Genomic DNA, 27,578 nt, shown 5'->3' with positions numbered 1-27,578 from the left:
CCCGCTTTGTTTCCTCGCTTTTTGAGCTGCTGATAAACAACATCCGTCCCTAGACACCGGCCAGATGTTTATCAAACCCCGCTGGAAATCCCACCTGCATTCCCAGGGCTCCAAAACATCCCAGAGGCGGGGATGAGCCGAGGAGCTGCAGCCCAGGAGGATCCCCAGGCTCGGGGGAGGTGAAAACCCCAGCTCTGGAAGCCTCCCCTTGTCCCAACCGAGCAGGAAGAACGGCCGGAAAAGCGGCCACAATCAAAGGCAGCACAATCAGCAGGTAAAAATGAAACTTTTATTTTCAATCCGAGTAAACCGGCGAGAGAATCGGTCGGGTTGTTCCATTCCGTGGGTTTTCTTTTTTTGGATAAAAAGGCCAAATAATTTTGTAATTTTTTTTTTTTTTTTTTTACTGGTGGGTGCTCAAACCCAGGAAGGAGGACACAAGGACAAAACCCCAATTAAGCGACGGATCCCGAGGAAAACACGTTCTAAGCTCAGCACTGAGACACAACCAGGGAAGCTGGGATGGACAAGGTCTATTTTACACGTGATGAGAAGCAATTATTCAGCTTTTTAATTGTTCTTCTTCCTTGTAATTTCTTTTCTTAACTCATTTAATTATTTATTTATTTTAAATACAGGTTCAGGTGCTTTTCAGCTATGAAAAAAAGGCAAAAAAGTGCATAAAGTTGAGAAAAAAGGCAGAAATCAAGCAGTAAGAGGTTTGTTTCCCATGGTGGGGGTGAAAGGGGCATGGGAGGGGAGAATTTCGGGACAATGGTTTTGAGGGAGGATTAAAAAAAGATCTGTATCCCAAAAGGGAATTTCCTGTGTTATTTGGTCCATTAAAAAAGGGTTTATTCACATTGAGGCTCCCCCCTCCCCATTCCCAGACAAGAACGTGATTAGAAGAGGATTTAGCAGGGAGAGGAGGCTCCCCTGCCCCTGTGCTCCCTGTTTTAGCACCAGCTGGGATTCCCACCCCGGGCAGCCCATCCTGGCTGCTCCTGCCCCAAATCCCTGTCCCCCATCCCACTGCAGCCACAATTCCCTTTTCCCAGTGGGACTCTGCCCCCCGACCCTGCTGTCCCCAGTCCCAGCCCCCGAGGAAGGGAGGTGTCCCCAGCAGGACCGAGGAATGTCACACTCGGCTGATTTGGTCCCTTATTCCCGATTTTCCTGAGGGAATAACAAAGGTGGAGCTTCCCCCGGGAGCCTCCCGGCCCCACAGCGCTCCCGGCAGGGGACACCCCTGCTGTCCCCAGGTCCTGCTCCTCCCTCCCTGCCCAGTTCCAGTTTAACCCGACCCTGCTCCTCCCCAGGAGCTCGGAGGAGAAGGGGACAGCGACGTGCTGTGATGTTTTGGTCCGTAACGATCCCAAAGTGGTCCCAAAAAGCTGCCACCAGCGCTGGGAATGAGAGGTGCAGGGTGGCTGGGGGTGTCACATCACCCGGGGGACAGTGACCCGGCATGGGCCCAGAGGGGGGGGCAGCACTCAGCAGCAGCAGGGGGAGGAGGAGAAAAGCAAGAAAATGCTGGGTGGGGGGAAAAAAAGGCTCCCCCAGGGGACCCCCAGAGCGAGCTGGGGCTCCAGGGGGCTGATCCCAGTCTGGGGAGCTCATCCCAGTTCAGGGGGGGCTGATCCCAGTCTGGGGAGCTCATCCCAGTTCAGGGGGGTTGATCCCAGTCTGGGGAGCTCATCCCAGTTCAGGGGGTTGATCCCAGTCTGGGGAGCTCATCCCAGTTCAGGGGGGCTGATCCCAGTCTGGGGGGTTGATCCCTGCACCAGGGGGCTGAATCCAGTCTGGGGAGCTGACCCCAGTCCAGGGGGATTCATCCCTGCTCCAGGGGGTTCATCCCAGTTTGGGGGGCTCATCCCAGTCCAGGGAGCCTGATCCCAATCTGGGGGGCTGATCCCTGCTCCGGGGGGTTCATCCCAGCTCCAGAGGCCTCATCCCAGCCCAGCCCTGCAGCCAGGACAAGCCCCAGGCAGGAGCAGCCCGAGCAGAGAGGTTTTCTTGGAGATTTGAGCTGAAACCTTTCCTGCTCTGGGCCCTGAAGGCATCGAGGATTGAGGGCAGACAGGGCAGGATGAGCAGGGGGAGCTGCCAGCCCACCCCGAGCCCGGGGCACCCTCGGGCTGAGCCCCCCTCGCCTCCCCCACCCCACAGCGGGAATTTGGTCCTGACGTGGCCTCTCCCTCCCTTTCCTGGCACCCCGGTGGCTCCGGAGGCGTCCCCTGACCGGGAGGGCAGGACAGGAGGGACAGGGGAGGGGACAGGGGCAGGAGCACCCCGGAGCTTCGATCCCCACCCCGCACAGCCCCGCAGCCCCCACGGAGCAGAACCGGCCCCGGAGGGGACACGGGGACACGGCTCGGAGGGCGGGGCGGGCGGGGAGGGGACACACGGGGCAGGGCGTGTCGCCGGGCTCAGATGGCCTCCACGTAGTTGGCCGGGAGCATGCCCGTGTCCCCCGTGCGCTCCACCGTGCCGTACATCCAGCCGTCATCGATCTGCTGCACGTTGATGATGGTGTCCCCGTCCTGGAAGGACACCTCGTCCTCGTCCGCCGCGTTGTAGTCATAGACGGCACGGAAACGCTTCTGTGGGGACACGGGGGACACTGTCACAGAGCCAGGGGACACTGTCACAGCCCCAAGTGACAAGGGGAAATTGTCACAGCCCCAGAGGATACAGCAGTGGGTCATTGTCACAGCCTCAGGTGACACAGGGACACTGTCACAGCACCAGGGGACACAGCGGTGGGTGGGTCATCGTCATAGCCCCAGGTGACACAGGGACACTGCCACAGCCCCAAGGGACAGGGGGACACTCACAGCCCCAGGGGACACGGTGGGTCATTGTTACAGCCCCTGGGGTGGTCATTGTCACAGGCCCAGGGGACATGGAACAGCCCCAAGGGACACAGGGATGGTCATTGTCACAGCCCCAGGGGACAGGGGGATACTCACAGCCCCAGGGGACATGGGGGTGGTCATTGTCACAGCCCCAGGGAACACTGTCACAGCCCCAGGGGACACAGGGACATTGTCACAGCCCCAGGGGACACTGTCACAGGCCCAGGGGACACCAGGGTGGTCATTGTCACAACCTCAGGGAACATTGTCACAGCCCCAGGGGACACCAGGGTGGTCATTGTCACAACCCCAGGGGACACAGGGACATTGTCACAGCCCCAGGGGACACAGAACAGCTCCAGGGGACACAGGGACATTGTCACAGCCCCAGGGGACACAGGGACACCGTCACAGGCCCAGGGGATGCAGGGGTCACTGGCACAGCCCCTCCCTGGGGACAGGCTGGGACATGGATCCAGGTGGCTCTCAGTGCCCAAACTGAGCATCCAACCCCCAAAACAGCTTCTCCTGGGGCTGGGGGAGCAGAGGGACCCCCGGGGCGGGAATGGGGGGCAGGGGGACCCCCCGGGGTGGGAATGGGGGGCAGGAATGGGGGGCAGAGGGACCCCCGGGGCGGGAATGGGGGGCAGAGGGAGCAGAGGGACCCCCGGGGCGGGAATGGGGGGCAGAGGGACCCCCAGAGCAGGAATGGGGGCCGGGCTGAACTCACCCCCGCTGCGGGCGGGGCGCTGCGCTGTGAGGAGGCCGGGGCTGGCTCCTTGTAGCCATAGGACTGGGATGGAGGAGGCTGCTGCTGCTGCTGCTGCTGGTAAACTGGGGAGAGACAGGGCCGTGAACTGGGATGGGAGGGACTGGGCAGTGAACTGGGATGGGGAGGGACAGGGGGGTGAACTGGGATGGGAGAGACAGGGGATCCTGAACTGGGACAGGGAGGGACAGGGGATCCTGCATTGGGATTTGGGTGGATCCTGCACTGGGATTTGGCTGGATCCTGCATTGGGATGTGAAGGGAAGGATGGATCCAGGAACTAGGATGTGGGTCATGAACTGGGATGTGAGTGGATCCATGAACTGGGAGTTAGCTGGATCCTGCACTGGGAATTTGAGTGGATCCATGAACTGGGATTTGGGTGGATCCATGAACTGGGATGTGGAAGGATCCATGAACTGGGATTTGGGTGGATGCAGGCACTGGGATTTGAGTGGATCCTGCACTGGGATTTGAGCGGCTCCTGCCCTGGGATGTGGAGGGAAGGACGGATCCTGCCCTGGGATTTGAGGGGATGCATGAACTGGGAGTTAGCTGGATCCTGCACTGAGAATTTGAGTGGATCCATGCACTGGGATATGGGTGGATCCATGAACTGGGATTTGGGTAAATCCTGCCCTGGGATGTGGAGGGAAGGATGGATTCTGCCCTGGGATTTGGGTGGATCCATGGATTGGGATTTGGGTGGATCCCGCTCTGGGATTCAGGTGGATCCTGCCCTGGGATGTGGAGGGAAGCACGGATCCCGCACTGGGATGTGAGTGGATGCTCCCCTGGGATTCTGGGGACGCAGGGGAGCCCCGGGGCTGTCCCCCCACCTGTGGCTCCGGGCTGGCCGTGGTGCTGCTGCTGCTGCTGCTCTGCTCTCCGGTAGGCGCCGCTCTCCGGGGAATTCCGGCGCTCCGGCTCCGCGCCCTCGCTGGGGCTCGGCCCCATCCGGCTCCGCTCGAACTCCTCGTGGTACTTGATCTGCAGGGAGGGGGGCACAGCTCACAGCTCACAGCTCGGCCCTGCTGCAGCAGCTTCTGCCAGGGGAAAGGGGCTGGGACAGGGAAACAGCCTCGGGGCGGGTTTGGGTTGGAAATTAGGGTGAATTCCTTCAGAAAAGGGAGTCACCGTCCCTGCAAGGGTTAAAACGCCCATGGGCTGCTGGTGAGGCAGTGCTGGGTTAATGCTGGACTCGGTGCTTTTCTGGATCCTTCCCCTCATCCCAGCTCGGCTCTTTTTGCCACCCCAGCATATCCCAGGGGGCTCCTTCACCACTCCCCCTCAGCTCAGGGCAGCTCCAGGCACACAGGGGACAGGAGGAGCTTCCTGTGCCCTGTGGGAGGGGTGAGGAATTGTTTCAGGATGAGGCTGAGCCCCAGATGCACCTCCCAAACCACGGGAACACCCAGCCAAATCCCCTTCAGGAATTCTGTGTGCAACCCCCAATGCCAGGGGAACACAGGGCAGGAAGGAGGAAAGGGTTAACCCAGCCATGGGGGCATGAGGGCAAAGATTACCAATTAACTCCGGGCTGTTAATGAGTGCATTCCCACCAGGAAGCAGCTGGAGCCTGGGAACGTGCCCTGGTTAAACAGTGATGGACTGGAGGGCACAGGGAGCCCCGGGGCACACCTGGGGACACCTGGGGGGCTGGGACAGCCCAGGGACAACCTGGGGAAGAGCCTTGGGAACATCAGGATCTGCCCCAGGAGCAGGGACAGTCCCAGGAACAGCCCCAGGACAGATTTGGGAACAGGGACAGCCCCCAGGATGGGCTCATGAACAGGAACAGCCCCAAAACAGCCCCAGGTCAGGTTCACGATCAGGAACAGGATCAGGAACAGTCCCAGGACAGATTCGGGAACAGGGACAGCTCCAGGACAGGTTCAGGATCAGGAACAGCCTCAGGAACAGGGACAGCTCCAGGACAGGTTCAGGATTAGCCCCAAAACAGCCCCAGGACAGGTTCAGGGTCAGGAACAGCTCCAAAACAGCCCCAGGATAGGTTCAGGATCAGGAACAGCCCCAGGACAGGATCAGGGTCAGGAACAGCCCCAGGACAGGTTCAGGATCAGGAACAGCCCCAGGACAGGTTCAGGATCAGGAACAGCCCCAGGACAGGTTCAGGATCAGGAACAGCCCCAGGACAGCCCCAGGACAGGTTCAGGGTCAGCCCCAGCACAGCCCCAGGAGCAGGATCAGCCCCAGGACAGCCCCAGGATCAGGATCAGCCCCAGGATGGGTTCAGGATCAGGATCAGCCCCAGGATGGGTTCAGGATCAGGATCAGCCCCAGGACGGGTTCAGGATCAGTCCCAGGACAGGTTCAGGATCAGCCCCAGCACAGCCCCAGGATCAGGAACAGCCCCAGGACGGGCTCAGGCCATGCCCAGCCCCACTCCCAGGGGTTTTCCCCACTGCCCCCACCCCCGGGGCTGTTTTTGGGGCAGGGCCAGGCCGGCCCCACCTCCCCTGGCCCAGAGGGACAGCGCTGGTGGCTGTGCCTCCCTAAGTGGGTCACGGCCACCCAGGCTGGCAGCCAGGCACAGGGAGCTGCTGGAAATGCTGGCAGAGGGTGAGGGGCTGGGCAGGGCTGCCAGGGCCGGGCTCATGGCAGCTCTCTGCTGTCATTTCATGTCCCCAGACCCAGCCCCAGTGAAGCTGCCAGCTCAGAGCTGCCCCAGGGAAAATCTTCCAGCTCAGATCCCATCCCCTGCCTGGGGTTTGGTGAATCCATCACACCCTGGGATGGCTGGGAGCTGCACAACCGGAGCAGGGAAAGAGGGAATAAAAATCCCCCTGGGTTTTTGTGGGAGCTCCTGCTGTGGGCACCATCTCCCTGCATTGCAAACCCCTTCCCTTCCCCTGGCACCATCTCCTTGAGCATTCCTGAGCCTCCCTGTCCATCCCTGAGCCTTCCTGAGCCTCCCTGAGCATTCCTGAACATCCCAGAGCATCCCTGAGCCTCCCTGAACATCCCAGAGCCTCCCTGAACATCCCAGAGCCTCCCTGAACAACCCAGAGCCTCCCTGAACATCCCTAGGCTTCCCAGAGCATTCCTGAGCCTCCCTGTCCATCCCAGAGCTTCCCTGAGCATTCCTGAGCCTACCTGTCCATCCCTGCCCATCCCTGAGCCTCCCAGAGCATTCCTGATCATCTCTGTCAATCCCTGAACACCCCTGAGCCTCCCTGTCCATCCCAGAGCTCCCTGAGCATTCCTGAGCCTACCTGTCCATCCCTGAGCCTACCTGTCCATCCCAAAGCCTTCCTGAGCTTCTCTGCCCATCCCTGAGCACCCCAGAGCATTCCTGATCATCTCTGTCAATCCCTGAACACCCCAAGCATCCCTGAGCCTCCCTGTCCATCCCAGAGCCTCCCTGAACATCCCTGCCCATCCCCATAAGAGATTTGATGAAGAGATTTGATCATTTTGATACCCGTGGCAAAAGCAAATGGAAGTCTCCCTAAAATGACTATTAAGTAATTAATGGTCTCCCTAAAATTATTATTAAGTAATTAGTAGTGTCCCTAAAATGACTATTAAGTAATGAATAGTCTTCCCTAAAATTACTATTAAATAATTAGCAGCCTCCCTAAAATTACTATTAATTTTCCACAAAATTACTATTAATTTCCCCAAAATTACTGTGAAATTTCCCCCCAAATTACTGTGAAATTTCCCCCCAAATTACTGTGAAATTTCCCCCCAAATTACTGTGAAATTTCCCCCCAAATTACTGTGAAATTTCCCCCCAAATTACTGTGAAATTTCCCCCCAAATTACTGTGAAATTTCCCCAAAAATCACTCTCAATGCCTAATTACTAGAAGCATGTGTTTCCCACGACAAAACCAGATTCTGATCACGAGTCAGCCTCCCCTCTCCTCCTCAGAGAGGAGGATTTGTGCCAGGACTGCAGGAACCCGTGACCCCGGGCTGTTTGTCCCCTCCCCGCTCCCCCTGGAGGTGACAGCGGTGTCACAGCCGTGTCACAGCGGTGGCACGGCAGGCAGGAGAGGCCACTCACGTTGCTGATCTGATCCTGAGTCTTCTTGATCCTCTGCAGCTCCGGGGTGTCGGCCACCACGCTGAAGCCCTTGCCCTTGTTCTTCTCGAACTCCTCCTTGTAGCGGATCTGGGGGCGGGAGAAGGCTTTGAGCAGGGACAGGGGACAGGGCAGGGACAGGGGACAGGGCAGGGACAGGGGACAGGGCAGGGACAGGGGACAGGGCAGGGACAGGGGACAGCTGGGCCTGGCTGAGAACCAGGGGAGCAGCTCCTGCCAGGGCTCCTGCCTCGCCAAGGGGCACCCCCTGAGCATCCCTGAGCATCCCTGAGCATCCCTGAGCATCCTTGAGCCTCCCAGTGCATCCCTGAGTCTCCTTGAGCCTCCCAGTGCATCCCTGAGCCTCCCTGAGCCTCCCTGAACATTCCTGTGCATCCCCAGTGAATCTCTGCACATCCCTGAGCATTCCTGAGCATCCCTGAACATTCCCGAGGCTCCTAGTGCATCCCTGAGCCTCCTTGAGCATCCCTGAACATTCCTGAGCCTCGTTGAGCATCCCTGAAGATTCCTGAGCATTCCTGAGCCTCCCGGTGCATCCCTGAGTCTCCTTGAGCCTCCCAGTGCATCCCTGAGCCTCCCTGAGCATCCCCGAGCATTCCTGAGCCTCCCAGTGCATCCCCAGTGAATCTCTGCACATCCCTGAGCAACCCTGAACATTCCTGAGGCTCCTAGTGCATCCCTGAGCCTCCCTGAGCATCCCTGAACATTCCTGAGCTCCTTGAGCATCCCTGAACATTCCTGAGCATTCCTGTTCATCCCTGAGCCTCTCAGTGAATCCCTGAACATCCCCGAGCCTCCCAGTGAATCTCTGCACATCCCTGAGCATCCCCAGTGAATCCCTGAGAATTCCTGGACACCCCTGAGCATCCCTGAGCCTCCCTGCACATCCCTGAATACCCCTATGCAACCCTGAGCATCCCTGAGCCCCCCTCAACAACCCTGAGCATCCCTGTCCATCTCTGAACACCCCTGTCCATCCCAGAGCCTCCCCAGGGATGGCACACAGGGGTTTCCAGGAGCCCCCACACCCCCCATTCCCCTGAGCCCACACAGGAAGGGGCTCCCCTCTCTCTTTGGGGTCACCCAGGTTTGATTTCAGTTCCCTGTGGGGCACCCAGCTCAGAGCAGCTGCTCAGTGAGCTGCATCCTGCAGCCACCCCTGGGAGGGTGACACAGAGCTGGTGACACTGGGACAGGCTCAGGAGGGGCTGGGGGATCCCCCTGGAGCCACCAGCCCCAGTTTGCCCAGCAGGGCTGTGGTTTGCCCTCCATCCATGGTGCTTTCCAGGAAGGATGCTTCCCTCTGGAGTGGGGGATGCTGTCCCCACGCTGCCCAGGACAGGGGACAGGGCACCCACAGAGCTGCTGAGCTGGGAGAATTCCAGGCAGGAAGGACAAGGAATCAGTGAGCAGGGAGCCAGTCCCATGGGAGGGCAGATCCTCTGATAAATTCTGTATTTCTACCCTCCTAAATCCCACCCTGCCCCATCTCCCTTGGTTTTCCACCATGCTGATGTTCAGGACACAGGAATTCAGCCCTAAAAACCCACCAGGCAGCATCCCCATGATGATGATGATGATGATAATTTAACAAATTAATTAACCCCACAATTAATTTCCTGTGGGAGAGTTGCTCCCTCCATGCCGTGACTCCGAGGGCATCAATGAGTTATCCAAAGGGAGCCAGAAAAACCCTTCACACATCAAACCCTAAAATCCCTTCCCACATCAAACCCTCCCCTTTTTGTCACCAGCCCTGAGGTGACACTGCTCCCAGAGGGGCTGGCACAGCAGGACAGGAGTGGCACTGCCACCCCCACACGGGCAGGAAGGGCTGTGCCCAAACTCCCCCCAGGAAAGGCTCAGAAAAGGAGCCCCAGGACGGGAACCTGCAATTTCCCTGCCACACGTGGGCTGGGCAAAGCAGCCTGTGGGCACCAGGGTGGCACTTTGGGGACACTTTTGGCCTGACAGGACATCATTATCCAGCAGCTTCCCGTGAGCGGAACGGGAGGCGCCTCCTCGGGGACACAAATAGAGGGGACAGAGCAGTGACACGGAGCTGCTGTGGCCTGGCCCTGCCACCCACCCTGTCCCTGGCACCCTGCCCCTGCAGGTGCCCAGGGTCCCATCCCTGTCACCCATCCCTGTGGCTGTCCAGGACCCTGTCCCTGTCACCCATCCCTGTGGCTGTCCAGGACCCTGTCCCTGTCACCCCATCCCCATCACCCATCCCTGTGGTTGTCTAGGACCCTGTCCCTGTCACCCTGTCCCTGTCCCCCCATCTCTGTCACCCATCCCTGTGGCTGTCTAGGACCCTGTCCCTGTCACCCCAACCCTGTCACCCATCCCTGTGGGTATCCAGGACCCTGTCCCTGTCACCCGACCCTTGTAGATGCCCAGTGTCCCATCCCTGTCACCCCATCCCTGTGGGTATCCAGCACCCTGTCCCTGTCACCCATCCCTGTCACCCATCCCTGTGGCTGTCCAGGACCCCGTCCCTGTCACCCCATCCCCATCACCCTTCCCTGTGGGTGTCCAGCACCCTGTCCCTGTCACCCATCCCTGTGGGTATCCAGCACCCTGTCCCTGCCACCCCACCCTTGCAGGTGCCCAGTGTCCCATCCCTGTCACCCCATCCTTGTCACCCCAGTGTCCCCGAGCCTGGCAGGCCCCAGGGCACACCTGGCACAGGGGACAGGGGCTGAGCTGTGGTGACCAACCATGGAACAAGAGCCCCCCTCCCTTCAGGGCTGTGCCCCACCCAGCTCCCCAGGGGCTGCGAATTCCCCCAGGCTCAGGAGAGCCCAGGCAGAGCTCAACCCCCTCCCCTGGCTCTGCTTCCATCAACAACAACCCAGGAAAAGCCTGGAGACTCCAGAGCAGCAGCAGCAGCTCCGTGGTTGCCATGGAAAAGCCACGGTGTCCCCTTGTCCCTGTCATCCCCCTGTCCCTGCCATCGCTGCGTGGACACAAATCCAGCCCCAGGCTGGGCTCAGCTCTGAGCCTGAGCCAAGGCTGGGAGAAAAGCTGAGCTTTGGGGACCCCATTATGGCCCTGGTCCTGCAGGTGAGGCTCCCTCATCCTCCCCCTCCTCCTGGAGGAATTCCCAAGGATTCAGCTCCACAGCTCCTGGCACTCTCAGGCTGATGGGAAGAGAAGGAAGAAGGTCACAGCATCCTTCAGGTACAGCAGGCAGGGATCTGATCCCAACCCCAAAAAAATGACTGGAAAAAGCAGGGGAAAAATCCCAGAAAACAGCAGGGGAAAAAAAATCCCAGAAAACAGCAGGGGAAAAAAAATCCCAGAAAACAGCAGGGGAAAAAAAATCCCAGAAAACAGCAGGGGAAAAAAAAATCCCAGAAAACAGCAGGGGAAAAAAATCCCAGAAAACAGCAGGGGAAAAAAATCCCAGAAAACAGCAGGGAAAAAAACCCCAGAAAATAGCAGGGAAAAAATCCCTGCTCAGGAGAGGCAGCAGGCCCTGCTGCCAGCACCCTGGGCTGTCCTAGTGCCCCTTTTCCAAGGAAAAGAGGGAATTGGGTGCAGGGCCTCCCATGGCAGCTCTCCTGGCAGACAGGATTGCCTCTGGATGGGATTTTTTCCAGCACAATGAGCTGGGCTCGTGAGCAGGGCTGACATCAAAGCTCACAGCACGGCTCAGGGGATGCTCCAGCACTGCCAGAGCCCAGGAAAACATGGAATTGTCACAGCTGGAAAAGCCCTGTGAGCTCAGAGTCCAGCCATGCCCCAGTTCATCACTAACCCACGTCCCCAGGCTGGATTTGGGACATTTCCAGGGATGGTGACCCCAGCACTGCCCCTTGCAGTGCCTGACAGCCCTTCCACTGAGTGGTTTTTTCCTGATTTCCACCCTAAACCTTCCCTGGAACAACGTGAGGCTGTTTCCTCTCATCCTGTCAATTTGGGGAAAAGCCTGACCCCCACCTGGCTCCTTCCAGGGAATTGTAGGGATTGGGAAGGACCCCCCTGCTCCTCCTTCTCCAGAGGCTGAGCCCCTTTCCCACCTCCCTCAGCCTCTCCTGCTGCTCCAGCCCCTCCCCAGTGCCCATTCCTGCACTTCCAGCAGTTTTCCTACAACACTGAAGCTCCCATTTCTTTTCCCAGAGTTCTGGAGCAGAAGGAAATCCGGGATCACCCCAGGGACAATCCCTGGGCCCACACCCAGCAGGGAATGGCTGAGCCAGGGCCACCTGCAGGGGACAAAGCCTGGCCAGCAGCCTGTCCCACAGGCTCTGCCCTTCCCAGAAAAACCTGGAATTCTCCTCCAGGCCAGCCCTGCTCCCTCCAGCTGTTTGTTCCTCCCAGGTTTACAGGAAATATTTGGAGGGGGCACGTGGGAAATGGATTTGTAGGGAATTTTTAAGAGTTTGACAGAAGGTTTACAAAGTTTGTAGCTGTATGGAAGCTTTGAGATGAGAAATGTTGACTTGGGAATGTTATGGAATAGGATGGATATTGTTGAGAGAGAAATGAAATTAGAAATAAGTTTTAAAGGAGGGTTTTGTAAATGAGACTAGATGCTTTGGAGAAGCAGAATTATGAAAGATGTAGTAGGACTTAGGAGGGAGAGATTTGGGAAACAGCCAGAGAATCATGGAATTGTCAATCATGGAATTCCAATTGACTTGGAGTTGTCAATTCCAAGGCTGGAAGGGCCCCTCTGGAGAGGGGATGCAGAGGAATCCCAAACCATGGAACCCTCAGAGACAGAAATGCCATGGGAAAGGTCAGGGTGGGTTCTTCCCATGGGAATTTGGGGGGCACCCAAAGAAATCCCAAAACACAGAACCCTTAGAGACAGAAGCACAACAGGGAATGGTCAGGGTGGGTTTTTCCCATGAGAATTTGGGGAATTTGAGGGGCTCACCTGGCTCTGGAGCTCACTCTGCTGCTTTAGGCGCAGGTTCTCGGGCGTGTCTGCCACCATGGTGAAGGATTGCTTGGGGTAGTGTCTGCAGAGGGAAGGAAAGGGTTAATGCCACTGTCCCCTGTCTCCCCAGCTGCTCAGGCACAGCAGAGCAATTCCCACCATGGAATCTTGGAGTCATTCAGGCTGGAAAAGGCCTCCAGGATCATCGAGCCCAACGGGGCCACCCCAAATCTGTCCCCAAGGGCCACACCCAGGAGCTGTGAGCATTCCAGGGGTTTGTCCCACTCCTGGGGAGCCAGAGCTGGTCCCAGCTATGGAGCTTCACCCCCAGGCCCTGCATGCTGGTCCCACAGCTCTGCCTGGAGCAAGAGGAGCATTCCCAGCCTGGCAGAGCCCTCCACGCCCCAGAATTCCCAGGAAAAGCCCCAGGAGGAAACCTGACCTGGAGCAGATCTGGGAGATCCAAGATCATGAACTCACTCTGGGAATTCCTGAGCATCCCCAGCTCTGTGAGGAGAGCCAAGAGCCAGCCCGAACCATCCTGGGATTCTGGGAGAGTCCAGATCACAAATTCCCCACAAAATCCAAGAGCATTCCCAGCCCTGTGAGGTGATTCCCAGCACCTCTGCCCGGGGTTTTTACAAACCCTGAGGGCTCAGCAGTGCTTTTATCCAACATTCCCAGTGTGAACATCCCAATATCCCCCAGGAAATGCACAGAGAGGGACACAGCCCAGCCAAGGGCAAAGGCTCCTCTGGAACTAGAGCAGCTCAGCTAGAGCCCAGAGCATCCACAGAATTCACAGAATTCCAAAATTACTGGGTTGGAAGAGACCCCCAAGATCGAGTCCAGCCCAGCCCCAACACCTCAACTCAGCCCTGGCACCCAGAGCCACATCCAGGCTTTGTTCAACACCTCCAGGGATGGCGACTCCACCAACTCCCAGGCAGAACATTCCAGAACTTTATCATCTTTCTGTAAAAACCCTTTTCCTGCTATCCAGCCTGCATTTCCCTTGGTGCAGCTGGAGGCTGTGTGCTCTGGTTGTGTCAGTGCTGCTGCAGACAGAGCCCAGCCCAGCTGAGCACAGGCACCTTCCAGGACCTGTGAGAGTGATGAGGGCACCCTGAGTCTCCTCCAGGCTGAGCACCCCCAGCTCCCTCAGCTGCTCCTCACAGGGTTTGTGCTCCAGACCCCTCACCAGCCTCGTTGCCTCCTCTGAACATGCTCCAGCCCCTCCTAAATTGGGGGGGTGGCCTCACCAGTGACAATTCCAGGAGAGGAATGACCCCCACCCTGCTCCTGCTGGCCCCACCATCCCTGATCCATCCCCGCCCTGCCAGCCGGGATCTCCCATTGCCATGGCAACCGCATCCCTGCCCCGGGCACTGATAACACGGGGAGGAGATCAGGCCCCGGCAGCCAGGAGGGCTTGGAAAGGCAGAAATCCATCCCTGTGGAGCTCAGGAGAACGGGAAAACCGCGGGAGGAGGAGGAGGGAATTAAAAACAACCCGGGAAACAACAAGCAGCCTGGCTGGATTGAACGCTCCAGCCTGCTCCTGGGGGAGCAGCAGACAGCCAGGGATGAAGCTGGGATTAGGTTTCCTTTGGATTTTGAGGAAATCTCACAAGGATTTGAGGCAGCTTTTGCTCAGCCCTGAGTTAGCAGGCAGGAGGGATCTGTCTGTGCCGGGTGTGGGATGAACAAAATTCGGGATTGGGAACTGCTTTTCCCCTCATTTCCCTGGGGAGGAGGCACTTCAGCCCTTCAGGAATTTGGGACTATCCCCTGGGATTGGGAACTGCTTTTTCTCCCCAATTCCCTGGGGTAGAGGTGTTTCAGCCTTTAGGGAATTCAAGGCTGGAGGAGGAGGTGTCCTCCCTGCTGGAGGAGGATCCAGGATGGGATCCTGGGATGGCACCCAGATTTTGGTGGGTGTTGGGAATGCTGGGTTGGTGCTGCTGTAATGCCCAGGGTGGGTGTGAGGAGCCCCAGCACTGGCCAGACATGGATTATCTCAGGGATTGATGGAGAGGAGCTGGGAGATCTTGGGAGTGGAGCCAACAGACTGCCAGGGGGGATTGGGTGGGGAACCTTGGGGTCTCTCCTCACTGCTGGATGCATCCCTCTGCCCATCTGCAGGGGTCAGCCTCATGATCCTTGGGGGTCCCTTAAACTCAGGATATTCCAGGATTCCACATAGAACAGGGCAGGGACCACAAAGAACCTCACAGGCAGCACCCCACAGCGGGAAGGACCCCTTCCCACCCTCAAAACCCCAAAAAACCCCACAAAATCCCCCAAAACGCCGGGTCCTGTCTGCCAGGAGGCTGTGGCAGCCCAGAGCAGGCAGCTTTTGTGGCGCTGCTAAATCAGGTCAGAGGAGTCTCCCCGGGCACAGCTCCCGTCTGGCGCCGGCATTAGGGGCGGGCTGAGGCTGAGCCCGGCAATTCCCGGGGGATGGAAATTCATCCCTCTGAGCACGGAGATTCCCGGGGATGGAAATTCATCCCTCCAGGAGAAGGAGGGAGCTGAGCTGGGCAATTCCTGGGGGATGGAAATGCATCCCTCTGAGCACAGCAATTCCCGGGGGATGGAAATTCATCCCTCCAGGAGAAGGAGGGGGCTGAGCCCGGCAATTCCTGGGGAATTGAAGTTCATGCCTCCCGGGAATTCCCAGGAGGATGGAAGTTCATCCTTCCTGCATTAGGAGGGGGCTGAGCACTGCAATTCCCAGGGGATGAAGTCCATCCCTCTGGGAGAAGGATCCGCCTGCTCCTGGCCACCACCGTGTGCTAAAGGGCTCTTTTGGGGACCACCAGCAATTCTTGCACCTCCCCAGGCAGGGAGCAGGGAGGGAAATTCCACAGGGATGTCAGGAAGTGAATCCAGACCTTCCTTCCCACAGCAGCACCGTGCCTGGTTTCCATGGGATCTGTATTCCCCAAATTTCCCACCCCCACAAGCAAGAGAGGGGTTTGGAGCAATCCCACTTCCAGATGGAGGTGAATCTCCCAACACTCACACTCCACTCCATCCCTGCCCTAAAAGCAGCATTTCCCCCCAAAAAACCCCCATCCCAACCAGCAGCACTTGAGCTGCTGCCTCTGGAGCTTTTCCCAAGCTGGAAATGAGGATAAATCCTGGAACACCACCAAAAACTCCTGGGAGTGCAGCCTGGCATGGCCCAGCTGCTCTCCAGAGACAGCTGGTGGAATCTGGGAGCTCCAGGAGCAGACCCTGCATCCCCAACCCTGACTCTGATCCCAAAAAACCCCCACAGATGATGTGAGAGCCTCCAGTGTTTGGAAAAACCTCAGGAGCTCCAAGTGTTGCTTATATTGAGGCTTTAAAGCAGATTTTGGCAGATGGAGCCATCAAGGAGCAGCCCTGGATGCAAACACTCCCTGTCCCTGCAGCTCCCAGGGGTGACAGCCACCCCCCAGCTGGCTCAGGGGATTTGGGAACCATTTGGGGAAGATTCAGCAGAGGACAGTTAAACAAAGGAAGCAATTGGCTGTGTTCTGCCAGGAGGCTCCGAGGTCACATCCTGCCTTTCAAAGGGCTGCAGCTTCTGGGGACGAGCTTCAGAAATAAACTGAGCCTTTGTCAGCACCGAAATCAGCCCCACTCTGCAGAGATCCCACCAGGAATGGGCACAGGGGAGGGTTGGGATCCTCCCAGGGTTTGCAGGGAAAAGCTGCCAGGATGGCTGGGCCAGCCCAGCTGCTCCCAGAGAGCCCAGCAGCTCTGTGGAGGACAGGATTTCCCCAGGATTTGTCCTGATGCCAGGGCTGGAGAGGCCAATCCCATGGCCAGGCCAACCCCAGGGCTGGTTTGGGGCCAGCAATGGGAACAGGGATTTGCTCACCAGCTCTGGGTGCAGCAGGATCCATCCCATATCCCCAATCCCATCCTCAATTTCCAGCAGGGAAACGACTCCAATCCCAAATCCAGGAGCAGCAGCAGCAGATCCCTCTGATCCAACAGGGAAGGAATCCCAATCCCAAATCCAGGAGCAGGAACAGCAGATCCCACTGATCCAGCACAGAAACAACCCCAATCCCAAATCTGGGACCAGCTGCAGATCCCTGGGATCCAGCAGGGAAAGAACCCAAATCCCAGCTCCAGGAACAGCAAATCCCTCTGATCCAGCAGGGAAGGAATCCCAATCCCTGATCCCTCATCACAGCAAGTTTAATATTTTAAAAAATTATAAAATATATAATATATATATATATATATATAATAAATATACAAAATATTGTTATATATTTATAAAATATATATTTCATATAAAACATCTATAAAATGTGTATTTAGGAGCAGCTGGAGCTGGAACTCCAGCCTTGCCTGTCTCTTGTATCCAACTTTTCCCCACTTTTCATCTGGAAAAGTCTCAGACTTCCCTGGATTTTCCCTTCTCCCACTTTTAGCTCCAAGTGCTCAGGCCAAGGGTCCAGCCCAGCCCTGAATGTCACTTCCAGTGAGGCACCAGTCCCTCCCAGTGCCCAGCTGGAGCCAGGGAGGGGACAGGGAGGGGGGTGGGGACCGTCCCATCTGCCACCCAGCCATTCCCAAAGATTCCTGCTGGATTTATGGCTGGGGGAATGGCAGGGCTGGAGGAAGCCCAGCCCTCTTCCTCCTGCTCTCCCAGAAGAAAGAAACTCAGGAATTTGGCAGGGGGCCACGGGCTGGAACAGAGAGGACCCTGTTTGGAAAAGCAGCCTCTTCCCTGCCAGGATAAACGTTGCTTTTCCACCCCCTTCTCCTGGATCAGAGGACCTTGTCCCTCCAAATGCAGGAAATTTGGGAAGCCTGGGCTCCTCCTGGGATGTCCCCAGGCAGGCACAGCTCTCCTGGAGTTTCTGCTGTCCCAGGATACTCCTGAGAGCAGCTGAGAAAGAACCAACCCCAAATCCAAGTCTGGAGTTTTCCCTTTTTTCCACATCCCAACCCACTGGAAAATCCTCCAGCAACTTCCAGCTGCTCCATTTGCTTTTAGATCAAGGAAAATGGGAAGAAGAAAGGATTTTGGGGGCAGTTTCTGTGCTCAGTGCTGGGCTGGGAAGGGTTAAAGCAGCAGCAGCATCAAAGGGAGCCCCCAGAGAGGGGGGTGAGAACCCGAGGTTGCGCAGACTCCTTGGAATGTCAGGAATTTCCCTTTATTATCCCACTTCCCTGGCAGGGAGAGCACGGGAACAGGACCCTAAGCCTGGGGATGGGCAAATCCCACGGGCCAGGGGGGAAAGTTTTGGGTCAGGACACTTAGAACAGCCTGGGGGGCTCAGCTCTGCCAGGCCAGAGCATCCCCACCCCAAAATCATCACCCCCAAAGGCAGAGCTCACCTGCTCAGCACACACATCCACCCCCAAAAAGACTCCCAAATTTCACCCCAAAAAACTGGAGCTCCAACAGTGCTGTTCCCCCACAAATAAATCCAATTTATTTTTAATCAGTTATCTGCATTGTCATCCTGGTGAGACACCCAAGAATCGCCATTCCATGCCCAAATTGGAATTTAACAAATTTAACAAATTCAGCCCAGCTGAATTCTTGGATTTTGGACAAGCCACAGCCACCCCCAGCACCCAACCCCAGTTAAAAAAAAAAAAACAAACACCTAAAAAACCCCACGGAAATGGGAGGGTCTGGCCAAGTTCTGCTCTCACCACTTCTCCTTTCAGTGTAACTCAGAAGAGTAAATTTAAAAAGTAAAAAATTTAAGAGTAAAATCAGGAATATTGGGAAGAAATCTCCCACTGTGAGGCTCTTTCATGGGTTGTTCCATCCCTGAAGTGTCCCAGGCCAGGTTGGATGGGTTTGGAGCACCCTGGGATGGTGAAAAGTGTCCCTGCCCTTGGGGCTGGATGGGATTTAAGGTCCCTTCCCACCCAAACCACCCTGGAATTCCCTGACTCCAGCACCCATCCTACAGGGATCTTGTCAGGATCAGCATTTTTAAAGCACTCTGTGAACAGATCACCCTAATCTAACACCAAGAAATTAATTACATTGATTATATTCTCTAATTTTCCTTTTAAGCACTGCCAGTGCATAAGGAGCAGATAAAAAAAATCAGATTTTCAGGCTGCCTTTTAGATATTAAGAAGCATTTTGTGTACATAGGGTCCTTCTGGATAAGGGAAAAAAAAAAAGGTTGGAAGGGAATATCCAGTGCTCAGGAACAGGTGGAAAGGGCCAGGAAAAAAAGGGCCAGAGGAAAAAGGGGCTCAAGGAAAAAAAAGAGGCCCAGGACAAAAAAAGGACCCAGAAAAAAAAGACCCAGAAAGGAAAAAAAAAAAGTCCCAGAGGAAAAAAATAAAGGGAAAAAAAAATGGCCCTGAGCTCTTGCTCCACCCTGCCCTGCCTCCATCCCCCACACCAAGGATTTCACCTCCCAGGTTTATTTACCTTGGGATTCTTTCCCTGCCAGGAAATTCAGGTGGCTGCACCCAGCCCAGCCCTGCACAGAGGGAATTTCTGAGGTCCTTTCCTGCACAGAGGGAATTTCGGGGTCTGTTCCCTGCCCAGAGGGAATTTCGGGGTCTGTTCCCTGCACAGAGGGAATTTCGGGGTCTGTTCCCTGCTCCTGGAGAGCTTGGGGTGCCCCACAGAGCCTGTTCCAGGGTGAGAACTGGAGTTTGAGAGAGGAATATCCAGCAGATCCCACAGGAGACCCCACAGGAGATCCCCAGAGGAGACCCCACAGGAGGATCCCCCACAAAATCCCACAGCAGATCCCCCACAGCACCAGGTCCCAAAGGAGGATCCCACAGGAGATCCCACACAGGAGGGTCCCCCACAGTGGACCCCACAGAAGGCCTCACAGGAGGGTCCCCACAGCAGGATCCCCCATAGCACAGGAGACCCCTCACAGCACAGGAGGATCCCCCACAGCAGGATCCCACCAGTGGACCCCACAGGAGGGGCCCACACAGGAGGATCCCCACAGAAGAGACCCCAAATGGCCTCCACAGGATGATCCCCATGGGGACCCCCAGAGAAGGGGACACCCCCAGTGGACCCCACAGGAGATCCCACAGCAGGATCCTCACAACAGGGCCCCACACAGGAGGAATCCCCCACAGGAGAATTCCCCCAGTGGACCCCACAGGAGGGTTCCCCACAGCACAGGGGACCCCCACACAAGAGAGACCCCACAGCAGGATGCCCCACAGCACAGGAGACCTTCAGTGGACCCCAGAGGAGGATCCCCCACAGGAGGATGCCCCCAGTGGACTCCACATGAGGATCCCCACAGGACAGCCCCACACAGAAGGGACCCCCACAGGAGATCCCACACCAGGATCCCCCACAGGAGGTGACCACCATGGGAAGATCCCCACAGGAAAGACCCCACAGCACAGGAGACCCCAGTGGGCTCCACAGGAAGATCCCCACTACAGGGCCCCACACAGGAGGATCCCCCATAGCACAGAAGGCCCCACAGAAGGCCCCACAGAAGGCCCCACAGAAGGCCCCACAGAAGGCCCCACAGAAGGCCCCACAGAAGGCCCCACAGAAGGCCCCACAGAAGGCCCCACAGAAGGCCCCACAGAAGGCCCCACAGAAGGCCCCACAGAAGGCCCCACAGAAGGCCCCACAGCACAGGAGGATCCCCATAGGAGAGGAGACATCCCCCCCCCCCCCCAGGAGGGTTCACCCAGTGGACTCCACAGGAGGATCCCCACAGGAGGGCCCCACATGGAAGGGATCCCCACAGCACAGCAGACCCCCACAGGAGACCCCACACCAGGATCCCCCACAGAAAGGTCCCACACAGGAGGGGACCCCCATGGGAGGATCCCCACAGCACAGGAGACCCCAGTGGACTCCACAGGAGGATCCCCACAGGAGAGGATACTCCCCCACAAGAGAGATCCCACAGCACAGGAGACCCCCAGTGGACCCCAGAGAAGGATCCCCCACAGGAGGGTGCACCCAGTGGACTCCACAGGACAATTCCCACAGCAGGATCCCCAGCAGGCCCCACTGCAGGATCCTCCAGAAAAATCCCCCAGCAGGGATCCCCCAGCAGGCCCCACAGCAGGATACCCCAGAAAAATTCCATAGCAGGCCCCACAGGAGGGATCCCCAGAAAATCCCCAGGATCCCCAGCAGGGATCCCCAGAAAATCCCCAGGATCCCCAGCAGGGATCCCCAGAAAATCCCCAGGATCCCCAGCAAGGATCCCCAAAAAATCCCCAGGATCCCCAGCAAGGATCCCCAAAAAATCCCCAGGATCCCCAGCAGGGATCCCCAGAAAATCCCCAGGATCCCCTGCAGGGATCCCCAGAAAATCCCCAGGATCCCCTGCAGGGATGCCCAGAAAATCCCCAGCAGGGATCCCCAGAAAATCCCCAGGATCCTCAGCAGGGATCCCCAGAAAATCCCCAGGATCCCCAGCAGGGATCCCCAGAAAATCCCCAGGATCCTCAGCAGGGATCCCCAGAAAATCCCCAGGATCCCCACCAGGGATCCCCAGAAAATCCCCAGGATCCTCAGCAGGGATCCCCATAAAATCCCCAGGATCCCCAGCAGGGATCCCCAGAAAATCCCCAGGATCCCCAGCAGGGATCCCCAGAAAATCCCCAGGATCCCCAGCAGGGATCCCCAGCAAGGATCCCCAGAAAATCCCCAGGACCCCCCCCAGCAGCCTGCACCCCCTTTCCCCCCAGGATCCCCCCCAGCAGGCACTCACGCGTTGCAGTACGGCTTCTTCTCGTAGCCCTTGTAGTTCTTCATGTTCAGGGTCATCTTGCAAGTCTCGCAGTGGAAACATGATTTGTGCCAGAACTGCAACACAAAAAAACCCCGACTGTCAGCACCAGGGGTGCCAAACCCCGCTGGAACCACACAGTTCCCACCCAGCATGGCAGCACTGCCACCCCAGAAAACCAAATTTTGCTTCTAAGAAGTGTCAGTGCATAAAAAGCAGGCACAAAAATGGGATTTTCAAGCTCCTTTTTTAGATACTAAGAAACATTTTGGGTCCACAGAGCTCAGGAGCAGGCAGGAAAAGAGAGCACAAATCAGTGTGACCCCAGGAAAAGCAAATCTTCCTTCTAAGAACTGCAGAAGGAGCAGCTACAGAAATGGAATTTTCAAGCTGTTTTTTAGATACTAAGAAACATTTTGGGTCCACAGAGTTCAAGGCCAGCCGGGAAAGGGGAGCACAAATCAGGATCCTTCTGGATAAATGAAAAAGAAAATAAAAAAAAAGTTGGTTAAATGAGCACAGGGAATATCCTGGTTAATTTAGGATCAAATCCCATCTCTTCTGATCTTCCCAAGTGCCAGGGGAGGTTTTTTACTTCCATAAATCCAGGAATTCATGGATAGGAAAAGCTCCTTCTGCAAGTGACACCTCAGCAGAGGGAACAGCTGTGTTTGAAGGTTCAAAGCTGCTGCTTTGGGTTTATTTTTATTTTATTTCATTTTATTTTATTGCTGTTCTTTGCTTGGTGCCAGCCAGAAGAGCAGGTCAGGTGAGGCTGCACGAGCCAAGCAGGAAAAGATTCTCATGGGAAGCAGACACAGATGCAAGGGGAAAGACAACCCCAAAAAGCCAGAGCCTGACCCCACAGCCTGGGCTGTGACAAACCCTCAAGGAGAGTTTTAAGGTTCTTTTTTAGGGCTGATCCTAAAGAAATTATTCCCACCTGGCTCTGAGCTGGGCCCAGGCTGGGAGGAGCCTGAGAACAGCTCAGAGCTGGAGTTAAAGGTTGGATTTGATGATCTGGGAGTAAAATTATTCTGATTTTGTGATTCTGAGGTCGCACAGACCGAGTTCAAAGTCCTGCCAGAGTCCAGACTCTGCTTTTCCACAGGGATTTGTGGGGTCTGGTGGGAATTCCCAGAGCCCAGAGAGGAATGGGAATTTCCTCTTGGAGCAGGGAAAGAGGGAAAGCACAGCCTGGAGCAAAACCTTCACCCCTGACAGCCAGTCCTGCCCTAGGGCAACCCCCCAAAAAATCAGGGAAAACTCCACCAAAAGCCCAATTAGCAGCTCCAAGCACTAATTAGAGAACAGGCAAGTGTCCTTTAACACTCAGCCAACACACCCAGAGTGCCCAGCTGCTGCTTCTTGCTGGGATTACCACTTTAAAACCTTCAAGGAGCTGATTCTCCTCTCCAAGCCCAGGCTGGATCTGTGTCCCCGCAGGGACCAAGCCCTGCTGTCACCTCCCCAGGTGCCACACCCCGTGCACAAACACTGCCAGGCTCTGGGGACATGACTCAGCCCTGGAGAGGACAATTCCCCTCCTTTTAATTGCTCTCAGACACGGATTTGTTCCTCCCCTCTGCTCACAGCAGTTCCTCCAGCTGCAGGGGCTTTGCTCCTCCATCCTCTCCCAGGGTGGTTTTGCCCCTTCCCCAGTTTTTTGGGCTCCTGCAGGATGGATCAGCAGCTGGATCCTGAGTTTTTGGGGCTGTCCTGGGGGGTGAAGGGCCCTTTCCAAGCCCTTCCCAGCAGGAGCTGCCAGGGATGGCACCAGGGGTCTGCAGGGGGGAACTGAGAGGCAGCACAACCCCAGAGCCTTCTCCTCAAGGAATGCCCCAGCTCCCAGGAGGATCTGGCACAGCCAGCAGATCCCTGGGATGCAGCAGGGAACAACCCCAATCCCAAATGCAGGAACAGCAGCAGATCCCTGGGATCCAGCAGAGGAAAAACCCCAATCCCAAATGCAGGAACAGCAGCAGATCCCTGGGATCCAGCAGGCAAACAACCCCAATCCCAAATCAGGGAACAGCAGCAGATCCCTCCAATCCAGCACAGAAACAACCCCAATTCCTAATCTGGGAGCAACAGCAGATCCCTGAGATCCCAAATCCAGGAACAGCAAATCCCTCTGATCCAACAAGGAAAGATTCTTAATCCCAGCTCTGGGAGCAGGAACAGCAGATCCCTGGGATCCAGCAGGGAAACAACCCCAATCCCAAATGCAGGAGCAGCAGCAGATCCCTCTGATCCCAATCCCAGCTCCAGGAACAGCAGCAGATCCCTCTGATGCAGCAGGGAAGGGATCCCAGCCCCAAATCCAGGAGCAGGAACAGCAGGGAAACAACCCAAATCCAGAACCAGGAAGAGCAGCAGATCCCTGGGATCCAGCAGGGAAACAACCCCAATCCCAGAACTAGGAAGAGCAGCAGATCCCTGGGATCCAGCACAGAAACAACCTCAATCCCAGCTCCAGGATCAGCAGCAGATCCCTCTGATCCCAATCCCAGCTCCAGGATCAGCAGCAGATCCCTGGGATCCCAATCCCATCCCACAGCAGTACAATGCTCCCAGGCAGGCTCTGCTCCCGTCCCAGAGCATTCCCAGCACATTCCTGCCCCAGTTCCCACCAGGAATTGCTCAGCAGGGCCATTCCCAGCCTGAGGCTCTTCCCAAGTGATCTGGGAAGAGATCTGGGATCCCTTGGGAAGTGCCTATGGAGCATTTTTCCTGTCCTCAGCCTCGCTGCCACCGCTCCCTGTCTCACAAACGGAGTGGAATTAATGCTGGATCCACAAAATCTGAGGCAGCACTAAAAGGAGGCTGGAGCACGGCTGGACACAGGGGAGCAGGAGTTATTTCAGCTTCCAGGAACGCTCTGCTCACTGTGGAAAGAGGACAGGATCCAAAGGGGGTTTTAGGGGAGGATGAACTCCCTGTGCTTCCCAGTCCTGAGCCTGGAGGAGATCCCAGGTGATCCCACATCCCAGCAGGCTGGACAGGATTTTGTTTCTAAGTGTGAACACAAGTTTTGGAAACTCTTCTGACCAACATAACCTCAGTGGAAAATCACAGATTTAAAGGAAAACAGCTCTAAAACTTTCCAGGTTATCCAGGTGAGTGGGTCAGAGACCATGCATGCTGGGGAAATGAAGGATTCCTTGGGTTTATAATCATGGAATGGTTTGGGATGGAAGGAACCTTCAAACTCATCCAGTGCCACCCCTGCCATGGGCAGGGACATCTCCCACTGTCCCAGGGTGCTCCAAGCCCTCTCCAGCCTGGCCTTGGGCACTTCCAGAGATCCAGGGGCAGCCAGAGCTTCTCTTTTCCCACCAGGCAAAGCCTTTGCAGCACACCTGGGGGGCAAACCCCACAACATGGAGCCCCCAGGATTTGAGGACAACCCCCAGAGGAACCCCCTGGGCAGGAGGAGACAAGCCCAGGGTGAGGCTCAGCTCGGGGTGAGCCCAGCCCAGCCCTCGAGTGTCACTTCCCCTGCGGAAATTAGAGCCAGCAGTGGCACTGTCCCCTGGGGGCAGGGACAGTGATGTCCCCAAAGCCACTCGGGGCATGTCAGGGCTGTGGGGAGGTGGTCAGGCTCTGAGTATTCCATCAATCCCAAAGGGAAGTGGAGTTTCCCTGGCTCTGGAAGCAAAGGCACATCCCACACAGCCCAAGGTTGGGGCTGTGCCCTCCTCCCGCCAGCACCGCCTGGCTGCCCTTCGGACTCTGCCTGGGAAAACGGGGACAGGGACTCCAGGGGCTGGGAAAAGCAGGGACAGAGAGAGGAACTCCCAGCAGGGATAGAGGCACCCCAAAGGCTGGGAAAAGCAGGGACGTAGGAACTCCAAGGGCCAGGAAAAGCAGGGACAGAGGAACTCCAAGGACCAGGAAAAGCAGGGACAGAGGAACTCCAAGGACCAGGAAAAGCAGGGACAGAGGAATTCCAAGGGCCAGGAAAAGCAGGGATAGAGGAATTCCAGGGGCCAGGAAAAGCAGGGATAGAGGAATTCCAAGGGCCAGGAAAAGCAGGGATAGAGGAATTCCAAGCAGGGACAGAGGAAAAGCAGGGACAGAGGAATTCCAAGCAGGGACAGAGGCACTCCAAGGCCTGCCCACGGTTTTATGGGAATTGGGGCAGCGTTCCGGGAAAAGGGCAGCCGGAGGCGCTCCGGGGCGGGGTGAGCCGCACCACGAGCCGGCCGAGCCTCGGCTCTTCGGAAGAGGAAGTGGGTGAGGAGCCCGAGGAGGACAAGATGGTGACTGCGGGCTCCTGCCGGCTCCCCACAGCTGGAACACACCATCTCCTAGAGCTCACAGCTGGAACAGACCACCTCCTGTTCCCCACAGCTGGATCACACCCTCTCCTGCAGCTCAGGGAGCCCAGGAGCACCAGGGAGCCACGGCTCATCCCCTTCCCTGCCAGCAATCCTGGGATCCCCCTTCCCTCCCGGTCAGCCTTAACCCCGACACTGCCCTTCCCTTCCAGTCATCCCCACTCCCAGCACCCCTTTCCCCTTCCTGTTAGCCCCAACCCCAACACTCCCCTTCCCTTCCAAATATCCACAACCCCAGCACTCCTTTTCCCTTCCAGCTATCCCCAAACCCTTCCCTTCTAAATATCCACAACCCCCAAACCCCTTTTCCCTTCCAAACATCTCCAATCCCAAAACCCCTCTTCCTTTCCAAATACCTACAATCCCCAAACCCTTTTCCCATCTAAATATCCACAAATCCCAAACTCCCCTTCCCTTCCAGTTATCCCCCAACCCCTTTTTCCTTTCTATTGTCCCCAGCACCTCCTGGAGGTTCCCAGGGCCCAGAGCCACTCACAGCCCCAAATCCCAGGATTTAGGGGTGATAGTTCAGCTCCCAGCTATTCCCGGCCTGAGGAAGAAGCATCATCCCTTAAAAATGCGAGCAACAGGGTCTGCCGGAGCTCAGGAATGCCGCTGGAGAGCAGAGCGTTCTTCCCAGTTACTTTTTTTAGTCCCTAAACTGGTTGTCCCAGAAGCCTGGGAGAGGAGGGGGAGGAGAGTAAAGGAAATCCCATGGGAAGAGCAGCGGGAATGGAGCCCCACCATCACCTTCCCCACACCTCCAGCTTCCACCAGAGCTTTGGTTTTGAGGGGAAAATACTCCAAAAAATATTCCAGGTTAAGGGAGGCAGCCCCGGAGTGGAGGGATGGGATTTTGGAACAGGGAAGTAGCAACTGGGATGGAAGATTTGGAAAAAAAAAAAAAAAAAAGAAAAAAAAAGGGGAAAAAGCTCGATAATGGAAACCAGATGAGGTTCCCGGCTTCAGGGAAGCGTTAACTGTTGCTTTCCTTGGGCCTCCACACGGATGTGCTGCCTTTGAATGGGAGATATTCCAATAAATAGAAATATTTGCTATGGAAGGAAGAGCTGGGGATGCTGCAGGAGCCCCCAGGGCAAAGAGCTCCATCCCCATCCCCATCCCCTCCCTGGGGCTCCGTGCGGGACCCTCGGGACACCGGGGGCTCCAGGGACCCCCAGGGTACGGGGGGGAGGGAGCGTGGAAATACCCCCGGGAAATGGGGGTGGGAGGGATCCAGATCCCCTGGGCTCCCACCACGAGGGGATCCAGCGTGGAAATACCCTCGGGAAAAGCGGGGTTTGGAGTGGGGAAGCGTGGAAATATTCCCGGGAATAGGGTGGGGGGAAGAACCGCGTCCATAAGGAAGTGGCACCCGCGGGGGGGCCGGAATCCTACCGGAGACCCCCCAAAACAACGAGATCCCGTGGAAAACCCCCCGGGAATGGGGATGAGGGGGAAAACCATCCCATCCGGAGGCGATCCTATGGGAAAAACCCCAAATCCTTGTCCCAGTCCCCACGTGCCACCCTGCGGAGCTCACCTTATCCAAGCAGTTCACCTTCTCCGTGGGGTACACGATCTTCCCGCAGCGCGCACAGTTGGGATTCATGGCGGAAAACTCGCGTGGAGGGAGGGGTGGAAAAAAAAAATCACTCCCACCCTCCTCCGCCGCCTTCTTCCACTGAGCCGCCGCCCGCGATGTCGCGACTTTAAATAGTCGGGAAGGGGAGGAGGCGGTGGGAAAAAGGAAAGGGGAGGGACCGCGGGGGCGGGGCGCGCACCTACGCCTGCGTGCACACGTAACGCGCGTGTGAGCGGGGCGCACCCCTAGGAAGGCAGCGCCGAGCTGAAACACCCCTAAAAAAGGCGAAAAACGGCGTAAAAACCACACGAAATTTACATTGAGGCCGC

General features: G+C 56.8%; 1 protein-coding gene across 1 annotated transcript; it reads right to left on the bottom strand.

Annotated features, from left to right (window-relative positions):
• Positions 1-269: 269 nt before the first annotated feature.
• On the bottom strand, positions 270-27,338 carry LASP1 (LIM and SH3 protein 1). Its single transcript, XM_084222111.1, has 7 exons — positions 27,208-27,338; positions 21,304-21,398; positions 12,593-12,677; positions 7,663-7,770; positions 4,467-4,617; positions 3,589-3,692; positions 270-2,603 (listed from the first exon to the last, which is right to left on the bottom strand). Exons 1-7 carry the CDS (start codon positions 27,274-27,276, stop codon positions 2,430-2,432), a joined length of 786 nt encoding a protein of 261 aa, XP_084078237.1. The 5' UTR covers positions 27,277-27,338; the 3' UTR covers positions 270-2,429.
• Between the last annotated feature and the right edge of the window lie 240 nt (positions 27,339-27,578).

Source organism: Fringilla coelebs (assembly GCF_963513975.1).
Source record: "Fringilla coelebs genome assembly, chromosome: 27".
Taxonomy (NCBI): domain Eukaryota; kingdom Metazoa; phylum Chordata; class Aves; order Passeriformes; family Fringillidae; genus Fringilla; species Fringilla coelebs.
This window is presented reverse-complemented; position numbering and strand designations above follow the sequence as displayed.

Coding starts and splice junctions, on each gene's coding strand:
- LASP1 (XM_084222111.1), bottom strand. CDS start 27,276: ATGAATCCCAACTGTGCGCGCTGCGGGAAGATCGTGTACCCCACGGAG. Junction 7,771..12,592: donor AGAGTGAGCTCCAGAGCCAG/GTGAGCCCCTCA, acceptor TCCCGCCCCCAG/ATCCGCTACAAGGAGGAGTT. Junction 2,604..3,588: donor GCGCCCCGCCCGCAGCGGGG/GTGAGTTCAGCC, acceptor GTGTCCCCACAG/AAGCGTTTCCGTGCCGTCTA.